The 13,700-nt window shown below is 40.3% G+C and overlaps 1 protein-coding gene across 1 annotated transcript in view; it reads left to right on the top strand.

Moving 5' to 3' along the window:
- The window catches only part of LOC118329958 (PDZ domain-containing RING finger protein 4-like), a 47,487-nt gene that overhangs the window by 22,316 nt on the left and 11,471 nt on the right, over positions 1-13,700 (top strand). The window contains exons 2-3 of the mRNA XM_035664314.1: positions 6,312-6,565; positions 9,108-9,210. Of these exons, the coding sequence (XP_035520207.1) occupies positions 6,312-6,565; positions 9,108-9,210 (357 nt within the window). The remainder of the gene's footprint in view (positions 1-6,311; positions 6,566-9,107; positions 9,211-13,700) is intronic.

Genomic DNA, 13,700 nt, shown 5'->3' with positions numbered 1-13,700 from the left:
TCTCTCTCTCTCTCACACTCACTCTCTCTCTCTCTCTCTCAGTTTCATGTCATTGGAGTGTTGCTTGAGTCGCTCAGACAGTAGCTCCGACTGTCTGAGAGTGATTTATGCAGTCATAAGGGCTGTACTGTAGCGGACCTTGGCCCGTATTTTATTCTGACACTTATTATTGAAATGAGACATTTGGGTGTAAAGAGGAACCCAAGCCGTTTTCTCACTGAGAGAGGATAAGGTAGCAGTCATGCTCACATCAAAACTCAGCCTTCCCGCATTTGGAGTTACCTCAGGGAGTATTTAATTCCACGTCTCCACTGAATGTTGCCGTTCTAACTTGTATATATTTTTTTTATTTATGAAAATGCAAATTGAGTTTTGCATGCTGAAAGACGGAATTGCACATTGATGTTGTTGTTGGAGCTGCAGTGTAGCGGGTGCTGTTTAGGGGCTTGGAGCCTCAGAAGAGGCAGACTGCGGCAGTCAGCCAGCAGTGAGCAGCACTCCTATTCCACGGTCCTCCACTCTATTGTTCCCAACTCAGTTGGGGAAAATCAACAAACAATACAGTAGTTTGCCATTCAGGGTCCCAGAAGTGTAAGTACAGTTAATTTTCTGCATAGACCTTCGACATCTATGCAGAAAAAGCGAAGTCTAGTGGCCTAAAAATGTAGGGCGTGGACCATGAACTGCAATGTCTCCTTTGTCCGGCCATGGACCATTGTTGCAAGTCGTTCCCTATTTGCTATCAATCTCTTTACTGTCTCACTTATAAAGGCAAACATTTTAGATAGTTGCGAAAAATAACATATCTTGTGTAATCTGAAAAAAAAACAGTGTAAAAATAATAAGGTTTCTATGTTGAGAAACACTTAGAAATGTACATTGTGGAAAAACACTCCATTGTCCCAAGCTATGTGAGAAGGTTTATCTACACAATGTCTTGTCTCACCCACAGTGGGTTGACCTATCCACATTTTGGATAGGTCAACCCACCGTTATTTCTTTTCTATTAGCGCTCAGTTGTGTTGTCCAATAGCAGTGGCACCTCTTCTAACTCCAGAGCACAGCTCTAGTGGCTATGCCTCCTTTGTCCCTCTCTACCATACCTGTACCTCCTCTGGCACTGTCACCCCTCCTCACTCTCCTCTAACTCTTTTATCTGAGGGCTCCACACAGCTGATTGGACCCTAGTGTTGAGGGGTCATGTTGCCTTTTCCCAAAAGATGAGGTGATAGAACAGGTGTGTAATTGACAACTGTAAGCGCTACACTCCCGAGGCTAGATGACCTACATGTTACACTTTCTCCATCTGCCTGCATACACTCAACACACCACAGGCTGCCACTCAAACCAGCAGGTGACGGCACACAGGAGATACAGACTGAGTGTAACAGAGACTCACTGCCTGTGCAGATGTTAAGCACGACGCAAGGTTACACACAAGCAAGTTAAATACAAGCATCTGATGCTCTTTCTACTGCCTCTGAAAGCCTTGCTTACTTGTCAGTGTAGCTGAAGTAGAAAGGATGACCTTGCTTCATTCAATTCAGCGCCTTTTCAGTTCAACCAGGATACGAGCGAAGACAGACATGTTTTCCTTGTGCACAGCATAAACTCTATAAAATTGAAAACAAAAACATTTTATTAAGATTCAAAGTGCTACATGCAAGCCATAAAGCAATGTATGCAGTTAATTCGAAGGCATAAAAAAGCTAATGGACTATTAGAGCCTACTGCCTGGGGCTGCCTTTTCTCCTTGCAGAAGAAGTACATCAATCACTTCTACCAGTAATCCCCTGCAAGCTGCTGGCAGTGTCTGTGCCTCCTGCCACAGAAACGGTCCCTCAGCAAAAGCAGCATCAGATTTGGCTGAAGTTGACATCTTAACAGATAAAATGGCCCCACTTTACTACCACTGTCACTACATTCTGCCCTTGGTCTTTGGATATATTGATGGGAGGCAACAGTCGATGAGACAAAAGCACTGACAGAGGAGACGCCTGAGGAGTCAAGCTAAGCCACTACGTGTTTGTTCTCTCTTGCTTGCCCTCATACCTGGAGGATGAAGGATAAGATGGGACACAGATGAGAGAACTGGACTGTGCCTTGCTGTAGGCGACTATAGGCTCATAGCTGTGAAAACAGTGACTTTTGGTGAAGTTTTCAAGTAAGTCTGTTTGTTTGCTTGTAGCACCTCAGAACAGCTTAAAGTGGCGTGTGATATTTATTGAAGCGGAGGCTTAATGCACTCAACTGTACACAATTTTTGAATGTCTTTGTCAATATGGGACTCTGCCACAGACAAAATGAAAGAAAAGAGGTTTCATCCTTTTGATACACTCCACTAAGCTGGTTTACTGCATTTGTTGCAGGAAGGCTGTTGGTCGTCTCAGGGGCTTTGAATAAAAACACATTTCTCTCCTGGCTACAGCTGCTGCACATCCATGTGCAAACAGCCAGCAGATGCGATTTGGTCCAGCTACTCCATCCGAGCGCCCATTTCCTTCCAACTTCACATTTACCTGATCATCTCCTGGCCCAATTGTATAGCAAATGATCTCCCATGAATAATCACTGTTGGTTTATTCCAGACCAGTAAGATAATTCATGTTGACTCTGTGCATATGGAGTACTTGCAGAGCTGCATTGGACGCTATAAACACTCCAGCTGCTAAATAATTTGTTGCAAACAGATTTTGTGCTATGTTTATGAATGAATACGTATTTACACACTAAACATTCACACTTGAAGAGGATAGTGCAGGCTTGTATAACTACATCAAAACCCATGTGATGGAACTTTAAGAGGCTACAGCTTGTACTCAGCATGGGCAGTGAATGTCAGACAATATTGTGTTTAATTTTGACAGTATTAAAGCTACTTAGGAATTAGGCCAATTGCAAAAGTTACTCACATTAGAATTTCACTGTATAGTCAGCCTTCCGCATGATAGCTTATGACGTGCTTTGTGGAGACATCTCAAGGGCTATGCTGAAGGCAGATCTTTAGTGTGAGAATATCTGGGTATATCTGAAGCTGCAGTCAGGCTTATAGAAACCCTTCCCATCTGTCAGATAGGACTGCAGATCCACGCAACTAACTGAGGCATTGTGTTTAGCTGGATAGACATCAGCCAATGGGACACAACGAGGATGGCAAAGTCCCTCATGCAGGAGTTAAGGCTACTTAATATTCCTATGTTGATTGGGGATTAATTGTTCCATCTGGCTCTCGTGAAAATCAGTGAAGAGAATTAAAAAAACAACAACACTCCCTCCTCTTTTTCCTGACGTGTTTGCTCTTGTTTCATTATGATCATGGAGTATGGCTAGCAAGCGGTGGGGCTTGGAGGAGTAGGAGGAGCCTGGACTGGACAGGCTCTACTAGAGGGAGAGTTGGGAAATTTGATCATTTTTCTCTGGGACTGTCATACACCATAGGCTGCGTCATTTATCTGCTCCAACTCCTTTGTTTCCACCAGGCTCCCTGTTCCAGGATTAGCCTGCGGAGCTAGAGACAAGCAGGAAAATAAGACAGAGAGGGAGAGGGACAGTCAAAGGAATCATATAAGCTAATAATTATAGTGCTTTATGTTTCTTTAATACAGTACTTAACTCTAATGTACGTGCTGCTGTATTTAATACCTGCTGACTGGCCAAAAAAGAGAATGAAAGCAGGTTTAAGGTGTGAGGTAAGGAGTGATGAGAGAGGCTTCACGAGTGCATTTTTATTTTTCCTCCAAATTGCCCTGCAGTTCCACAGGAGTGATGTTGACCCAGTTTATTTCCCCGCTCAGGTGATTAATGCAACATCGCTACAAACAAAGGTCACGTCAGGAGGCAGGGGAGCAGGCCAGAGTACAACAAGAGCTAAGGGAGTTATATATGGCTGCTGTTATGGCTGAGAAAATAAGTTGGTGGTGGTTTTGTAGGCCATCACTCAGTCTCTAGAGACGCACATTGAGAACAGGAAGAAAAATCAATTAAATACACATACAAAAAGCAGGAATGAAAGTAACAGAGTATTATTGTATTATTACCATATTTACATTATACTTTTTTTCTGTTATCAGATAATGATAGCTATGTAGAAGTCGCTTAAATTGAAAAAATACATTAAAGGGGCTCTTCACTGATTTTGCACATGAAGATCAGTTTACTTTGTATCATGTCTTTTGTGGCGCTGATGTCATCAGAGGGTGTGTAAGAGGCGAGCATGTTTCCCTTCTTAAAGTCTGTCTTTATAGAAGGGCAATGACCAATAGCTGTAGTGCCCCTTTAAGAGGAAGAAAAGTTGGGACACGCACAAAGAGTCAAATGACTTCTGGTCTCTAACTTCCAATTCAACAATCTGAGACTGTAAAATACTTTATAAATGTTATAAATGCTCACAGAGATATGCAGTCTGCAATACTTAAACAGTTAAAAAATAAAAATAATTGGGAACTATTTTGATAAGTGAGTCATTTTTCAAGTAAAATAGTAAAAAGAGGCTTCTCTGGAGTCTAGGAAGTTTTATTTATTTATCTTTTCCTTTTACATTTCATAGACCAAATGATTAATCAATCAAAATCATAATCAGCAGAAATGATTAATTACAGCCCTTGCCACAAGCCAAAGCAGTTGGGAACCACAGGCATACATATAACCACATATTAATTTGAAGTCAAAAGACATCTGCTCAAAGAGACAAAATGACTGTCTGGTCATGTATATCTCAGATGGGGACTTATCAAGAAACATAACGTGTAAGCAGACATATTTATTGTAAGAAAAACTAAAACGAGAATTTATGCTGTCAGGTTGTATTGATATTTTACTGCTACGCAAAACATGTTGAGTCATTTCTCAAAATGTACTGTGTCAAATTCAGTGAGATGTGTAACAGAACATGAAAAAGTAAATAATTAATGATGGAATATCTCTGGTTGAAAACATAAAGTTCCCTGGTGGCTTCTGCATTTTTACTATTTATTTTACATACACACAGCCTGGGTTACTTCAAACTGTCGACTGTTCATGAATTTAGGTCATTTTGTAAGTCTGAATTAGGCTTTTTGAGTTTGTGATTTGAGTTCTGAAACACTGGTGCTTTTTCCCAACCTTGTTGTATTTTTCCGCAGCAGACACTTGTGAATACAAATGCTTTCTTTTACTTTTCTAGTTATCATTTAAACTCATTTCAGTTTAGCGTGCAAGCAAAATGCTCCACTTCAAAACCATTTAACTATAACTGCAAGTGTAATTATGCTGTGTCTACCTCTTTTCTTTCTGTGGTTATCTAAATTATAATCTCTGGTTTCAGCGTTTATATCAAAGCGCATTCTCTGAGGTATTCCACAGCCATGATTTCTTTTCCAGAGAAATTACTGGTGTTAAATGAAGCAATGAATTTCTTTATATGTGCCAGCTGTAGTGCAAATGGTTTTCAATCTGCCAGAAAATCCAGTTCATTTTGTGAAGATGGACTGAGTGAACAGGGGCCATTTGGGCTTTGATCTAACAGGCTGATAATGTTGCATCAAACTATGTTTTCATGTGTATGTTTTCCAATGTTGTATTCATAAAGATTTCTTTTTGATCATCTGTCGAGAAGACATTAAGGAAAAAAATCTGAATGCATTGACCCTGAGCGCAGCTGTAGAGCTAAAGTAAGCAATGTTGGAAAAACAATATTGTCTCCATACAGTATGTTGCATGTTCAGACTGTGGAGGTGGTACTATTGGGATCTGATTCTGAAGTTTTCCAGTAAACAGGTTCAACTCATGTACAACTCATGTCACGGTTTTAACCATTTGCTGAAACAATGTTCATTTTAATTTGGCACTGTGGTTCTGCTCATGCGATGCTCTGAAGCAAATGTGAGAGCAAATGTGAGATTGAGAAAAATTGAGGCAGACTGTCCACATATGACTAAATGCTAATAAAGGAGGAGGCTGGAGAGGTGGAAGGAGTTACATTTATGAAAGCAGGCAGCAGTGAAGTAGTGAGGATGTAGAGCTCAGTGCTGTTGTATGCAGACTGAATGAGTGCCAAATGTTTATACGGACCACCTATTGAGAGAGAGAGAGGGGGAGAGAGAGAGAGAGAGAGTCATTGGAGGGTGTATGCCTAGTCTAATGTCTCTTAGTCAGAAATCGCTGGTTCTTTGGCTCCGCACACAGATATTCAGCTGAACATGTAAGGTTAAGTCTATCTCAACAACGGCTCTGCTTCTATTAAATGTTTTTATGGCAACAGTCAAGAAATAAGGCACAAAGAGTTTTCATAACATACACAGAATACACAAGTAAAACATTCCCATCCTCCTCAGGTGAATGGGAAGGAGTTGTCCAAGTCCAGCCATGAGGAGACTGTGGAGGCCTTTCGCGCTGCCAAGGACCCCGTCGTGGTGCAGGTCATCAGGCGGACCCCCAGCGGCCGCCCCCACGGCCCCCCTCAGGAAATCCATGTGGTGGACGAGTGTACTCAGACCGACATCACCTTTGAACACATCATGGCGCTGGCAAAGCTCCGGCCGTCAACCCCTCCTGTGCCTGACGTCTGTCCCTTCCTGCTCTCTGACAGGTACATACAATAGGAAGTGTTTGTAGTTATTTTACAAACTATAAATGTAAATCCGAATAGTGATAGTGACTCAAAACAGGAATCACAACTTTGTCAAGTCAGTGATTCGATATAATTTTTATTTAATTTGATTTGATATCATTTCAGAGATTTTTATTTCATTTGATTTGATATAATTACAAAGGATTTCGGTTCAGTGCCACCAAGAGTTTGTTGTTGTGTCCTTGTTTTGACTTTGGCTGGGACTGATGGTAATTAAGAAGGAAAAAAGAGTAGGGAGAAATGTTATTGAGCTATGAAGCAGAAATATCAGTGTTTGCAGGATAAGCATTACAAGTATGGAAGGCGCCTGGAAAATATAAATGAATTGCCTAACCAGCTGCACAGTCGATTCTGACAAATATAGATTTATTTGATGAATGAGCTTCTCAGTGTTCTTCACGTCGTCTTTTCACCAATAGGACAAACCTAATTTAAAAAAAGAGAAATAAAGGACAGGGCTAAGTGGCCCCAATTAACCGTTAATATGGAATGTATATGTGAAGTGTGCTTGGCATTTCAATGTTTAGTTCAAAGCATTTATAAATATCATGAGAATAAATATCATGAGCTACTCAAGCACCAAAAACGTAGTCTTGTATGACAGTCTCAAGTGGCTGAGTACGTGAGCATCTGGATCTGTCAAGTCATAGAAATTGTTACTCCTACATCACTTGAACACAGCACAGACAGTGTGGAGATAGTTGTGTTTGAGTGGTAGATAAGATAAGTACAAAAGAAATGCATTGCACATTTGCACATCTACCGATAAATTAACATTCACAGTTTGACTGTTGAATCTGGTTTCCCTGGTCAGTACATAACGTGCAGGTTACTTAGATAAACCTGTACAGAAACCAAACTGAGCCGTATATTATTGTTATTATTTTTATTTTTATTTTTAATAATTTATTTTTTTTTTTTTAATTATTATTATTATTACATACATTAAGAAGAGATGATAAGGCTCTGGTTTCTTTGTGTGCAAAGTAGCTCAAAACAACACATGTTGTGGTACAATCACTAGAACCCTAATCACATCTCAACTAGATGCTCGGTAGTACAATACCTCAAAGACACATTTCTGTTATCTATGGGAGAGGAAGGTATAAAAATATGTACAAAAAAGATCTTGAGAGTTTAAAGTATCAACAAGAGGTTTTGCTGGAAAACAACAAAAGAAAGAGTGTTCATTATTTCCTCTTCTAGCATTTTGGTTTATATTCTGTTCATCTCAAAGGAGAAGTAAACTGTGAACAAGAAGTTTAGCATAAAAGAATATCTGGGTTTCATCTCTTGGGACTGGAACAATAGCAATGCAGGAGCTTCATAGCACAGAACTGGGAAGTCAGGATGGTGATGATGATCCATGTGTGTGTGTGTGTGTGACACAGTAGATAATTAATTCCAACAATCATAAACATATTGAAGTATCTGTTATTTAAACATTCAGAGATGGAATTTTGGTTGCTTCATCCTTATCGCTCAATATTAAATATTGCATTATTGTCAGTGTTACACGCTAGGTATAAAGTACTGTACATGACCTGATCAAAATCATTGCCACGTGTATATATCTCATACATTATAGCCATAGAACTCCCCACGGGGCCTTCCTGCCATAATTGGAGCTGCTTGGCATATCCATTTTGACTCATGGAAGGTTTACAAGGTGATTAAAGCAAATGGGCTAATAAAAAACTAGGCAACACAGTAGCACGTGTACTAGTGGGCTACTTACAGCCTCAGGCAGAGCCCAAATGTAATCAATGTGTCCCATAAAACTCACATATACTTCTTTTCATCTGAGATCAGGTGCACAATCGAATATACAGAAGATTTTATAGATACAACAAATGTTTGTCACTCTTATTTTTTAAGCTAGACTGTAAATTTGTAATAGTGTTCTTTGCACCCACTGCCAAATCTTGTTATATGTGTAATATTAGGGCATCAAAGTATAAAGCATTCTGACATTTACCAGACTGGTTTTGTGACTGGAAGATTGTTGGGGAGACAGTTTTACAGTGCTTGGTAATCTGAGAGTCAGACGGCCCCTGCACACGTCACTCAACATGTTCAACAGAGTGTCTCTTTGAAGTTTTTGTCCACCGTGATTATCTCGTGTGGCACCGAAGCTGCTCATCTCGTTAGGCCCTCACAATGTGGTTTTGTTCAGTGACTGAGGGAAGTATAATAGAATTACACTGTACAATGTGGGGGGTTTTGTCTGTCAAGAGCAGGAAGCAAATGCTGTTATTAACAAGGAGCTGTACTTTTATCACACACACTCCAGTGGCAGTGAAAGCCCTTGACAAATCCTTTATTCTTCAGACTCCAGCAAAGACAAAGGCGAGGAAATCCTGTCACTTTGAGGTATTGAACGCATATGAAAGAAAATGAGGAAAAGGATCTTGCTTACGCCCAACCTCTTTCTGTTTCTCTGCCCCCCTGTCTGTCTGTCTTTCCCTCTATTTCTTCCTCTATCTGTCTCCCCTGACAGCTGTCACTCTCTTCATACAATGGACCAGGATTACTATGAAGGGACAGACTACCTCTCCCCTGTTCCAGCTGATGGAGAGAGGACAGAGGAGTTTGAGTATGAGGTAGGAATCGCATTGACATCACAGCTTACAAGACCCTGACAGATTCAGTAGCATGGATAATATTATTGGCTAATGCTAGCTTATGCTGATATAGGCCTACTGTATATTGGTACATATTTGGCTTGACAAACAACAAATAATTACAGTACAGAAATGCCAAAAATAGAAAGTGAAAGAGTGTTGCCATCACATAGTTGGCACACAAGAGAACACTGAGAGCTGTACAGTGTTACCTTAGTGCATATCTTGGTCACAATTCTTGGGAAAATATGCTTATTCGCTTTCTTGCTGAGAGTTATGAGAGGATCATTAGCACACTGCCAGTATAAAGCAATTGCCCATAGCTTTAGCTTAGAACAGGTTACAACCTAGCTACATAATGGCACTAATTAATACGTTGTATTTAGTTAGTTTGATTCAAAAAACAGAAGAACAACATTTAGTAGTTTAATGGGGAATTACATGCTTTAACTATTCCTTGGTTGGGTGCAGTGAGTTGGTGTGTTGAGTGTTTCGTCACTGTCATGTAGCTAGAAAACCCCAACTTAACTTTTTTTTAACATTTCTATTTGTGTATAGAATAAACCAACGAGAGATAACGTGTTAATTAGGGGTGCTAGTAGACTTACTTTGGACAGAGTCAGACTACCCTGCCTACAGTATATTGTCTATTGTCTTCTGGCTCCAGCCTCATAAACATAAATGGGAAAACACAGCTATGTGAATGGATCTGTAGGGGCTGTAGGGATCCTTATCAAAATATCTGTTTATGACCAATATATTATTATAAAATTAAACTTTCAGTTATCATCGATATGGATATTGGCCTCAAAAGTCTAGACTCAGCAAGGCTTTACTGCTAACAAACAAGTTAAGTGCTGAAGTGCTGAAACTGCTGAAAATTTTGCACCAAACTGCACCCATATGTACAAACACAAACACACATCTGACCCCTCTAACTCATGGACACACATTCCCTCAACACTCCATATTTAATGATGCTTAACAATTTGTGGAAGGATGCAATCACTAATTGACTCTACAGGCAGATCCCAGGGGAACAGTAGTGACAGATGATCAGCCAGTTTGCAGACAGCTTGAAAAATTCCTTCCTTTCTATTGGGAATGATGGCACGCTTCCATGTTTTTGCTTCTTTCTTTCTACAAGGCAAAAAGAGAAAGTTGAAAATTTCCAAACGGTGACAGTATTACCTGAGATTTAATTGTTTTTTCAACTCTGGAAGAAAAAGCTCACAAGCTGCTTGACTCTGAGCTCGATCAAACCCAATTAAAGTGAGGTGTGAATGGCAGGTGCTGGTAAGAAAAAAAAAATATGGAAACACATTTCTTTGCTTGTGCATCTTTACTGAAGTGTAAGTAACAGAAGCAGTTGGATAGGTGATGTTTTTAAGGCTGCTGTTCTCTGACACAGATACAGATACAGATATACATACAGATGCACTGATTCAACTGTGATGGGAAGCGATAAACAGACTCTGTCTCTGCTCTCTGCTTTGGTCCAATATTCTGTATTTCCGAGTCGTTGAGGTGCGAGCATATTGCCAGCAAGGCCTCTAACTTGTCTGATGTATGATGATTGCTCACCCCTCCCTCCTCTTATTTGTTTCATTTAAATTTGTCATTTGAATGCTTCCACCCACTGAGCTTGAGCTGTTTCTTCACATCTTAAAGAGATCTGTGCACCCGCTTGGATCACAGAGGCCCCAGTGTCAAATCAGAACAAATATCATATATTAAAGCCTCTCTTTATGCCTCATTGCTATTAACAAATCCTATTATACTATGTATGCTTTGTAGCCTGCACCATTTTTTATTTCATGCTTGGGGAGTTGGATACCATTCTAATGCAGCCCCACTTACTGTATGTCAACTGAAAGGCTGTGAAAGGGGTGTAGACGAAAGCTGAAAAGCTGCTTTCAGAGTCGACCTGATCTCTTACTTCCCACTGAAGGAGAGGAAAAAGAATGAAGAAAATGTATTTCTTTAAATTACCTTTGTTAGATGAAAAGGCACAGTGGGAGAGAGCAGTTTGCCATCACATCACAGGGAAATCATCTATATTGAATTCATCTTTCTAATACAGTAGCACATTTCTGTCAGACTAATCAACACGTGAGAGTCCTAGAGTATTAGGACTATACTGGATGGTGAGGCGGAGAGATGCCAGATGCCATGAAAGTACACATCCATAGTATACTGTGTATTTCAAAGCGTCTTGGGTTCATGTGAAAACACAGAATTTTCATTTTCCTGGACTTTAGATGTGGTCAGATATACCACATACGTGTTCATACTGCCCTATCAGCAGAGATATCAAAAGACAAACACCTGTGGAATTCATACATATTATATTTATGACCTCCACCTTAGAACGTACAACATTGACAAACAGTGTCTTTATATGCACTCAAAGCTGCCCTATGGATATTTTAATATTACAGATGGATGAAATGACTGAAATGTGTAATGTGAAAAGGAGTTACTCATAGATTAGATTCATCTCCTGGCTCATTACCCCACTTAGCTCTATGGGACTATAGGATATGGCTTTTTAGTGTTTTTCCTGTTTTGGTTTTACGTCATGCTTTCAGGAGGTATTCTGACCAAAAACAGCCCTGTGCTAAAACCAAGAAGGCCACTTGAGTAATAAGCTTACCAGACACCAAAATAATGCATCACTGTTTATAATAATAATAATATAGTAATACTCACCACAGGATTTTATAACTGAAAAGTTATCACAATTGCTTAATTTCTCTGGAGCCCGATGCAGTGGCACCCCTGCTGTGTCACCAGACTGCCAGCTCCAGTCGGCAGCTGTTTTCAGTGAAACAGGTTTGATAAATCCATTGTACACTCCCTGTCAAGAAGCAAACAGCAAACAAAGTTAGCAACAAGCTGGTGAACAGTAGAGCATTTAGCAGCTAAAGAGACAGATAAACATCATGTAAATGACAGAAAGTTTCTGTAATCGGGGTAAAAGATTGGAGAAACCCAGTTAGTTTGCTAATTAAGCTTAGTTTGCTGGTGACACTTGTTTTTTGCTCTAGATCGGGCCGTTTGCGCTTTTACATGTTTGGCCACCGTAGTGCACCCAAGTGTTTGGAAAGGGAGGGTGAAGCGAATGAGTTGCAATCTGCAACTACATCGTTAGATGCCACTAAATCCAACACACCGATCCTTTAAAATAAGCTAACCCTGTTTAAATGTTCAGGGGTAGTGGGTAGAGAAAACTACTGGTTTTACAGTGGTCAGGTTAGTACAGTTTATGTACTGGAACTCATTCTCCTATTTCCCACTATATCCTGATTTCCCTGTAGAGACTGACAATCGGAATTCATAGCGTTCTCTGCTGCATTTCTCTCCCTGTGGTTAAAACTGCTCACACCCTGGGCTCATTTCAGCCTATAATGTCTCTCCCCTTTCTGATAATTAGGATTAATAAAACACAGGCCAAGGCTTATATCTGGAATTTCACACAGAAACATCATACATTTCCTAGGATCCCTTGATGTGCATGTGCAAAACACCACGTTAGTAACCATTCCTTTGATTAGTTTCGGTAAGTTCAGAAGAAGCGAAGCACTCCAAGCTCAGAGATGGTCTTCTCTCTCTGCCTGCCAGTGGTAGCCATCCATGCATTTGTGACTGCTTTTTCAATTACTGGTAATCAAAGGCGCGATTATTATGACAGCATCCAATGTGCTTTGATGGTGGGTGGCAATCTTCCCCCTAATCACGCCATCCCAGTCATTAATTTACTGTCAGCCCTCTTTTCCCTGTGCCACGCCGCAATCTCCTGCCTAAGAAGCAAAGAGCTCGCCTGGAAAGTGCAGAAAAAAATTGAAAAGGAAAGAGGCTAGATTGGTGAATGCGCGTTTGATGGATCAGGAGACAGCCTCCTTTTACTGAGGCATCCGAGTGGGAGTGGGTGTTTTTTTTTCACAATATTGTCTTAAAACAAGAAAGCAAAAGAACATCTGGTGAAGAAAAAAAAGGGTCACGTGTGTGTGCTGCACATAGTTTAACACACACATGCACGTGCAGTTTTGATGTTTCATCCAACATGCAGTAATTGTAGCAATCTATTTTCTCTGATCATTTTGCCACAGGTCTCTTGCACTAGCCTATATCTAGTCATTAATTAATCAGAGGCAACTTTAGGCTTGTTTCGCAGAACCAGATAGGGATGATGTAGTACCTGCTCACACCTCTGCCTTGCCTCAGTCTCAGCAATTAATTTGTGTGGTTTATTTTTAGACATATGTCTCCGAGACATTGCTGCTGATTTCAATATTTCCCACAGATATCCCACAACTTCTCACATCATATTAGCATTCAAGATATGCCCTGTATCCAAACCTCCATTACCTCCATGACTGCTTCGTTGCATCAGGAGATGTGCTGCTTCAATAATATCTCTACCAACAATAATAGTGGTAGCTATTAGTAACATTTTTAATACAGCT

The sequence above is a fragment of the Morone saxatilis genome, unplaced genomic scaffold (assembly GCF_004916995.1).
Source record: "Morone saxatilis isolate NCDOM2014 unplaced genomic scaffold, NCSU_SB_2.0 Contig2, whole genome shotgun sequence".
In the NCBI taxonomy this organism is placed as follows: domain Eukaryota; kingdom Metazoa; phylum Chordata; class Actinopteri; family Moronidae; genus Morone; species Morone saxatilis.
This window is presented reverse-complemented; position numbering and strand designations above follow the sequence as displayed.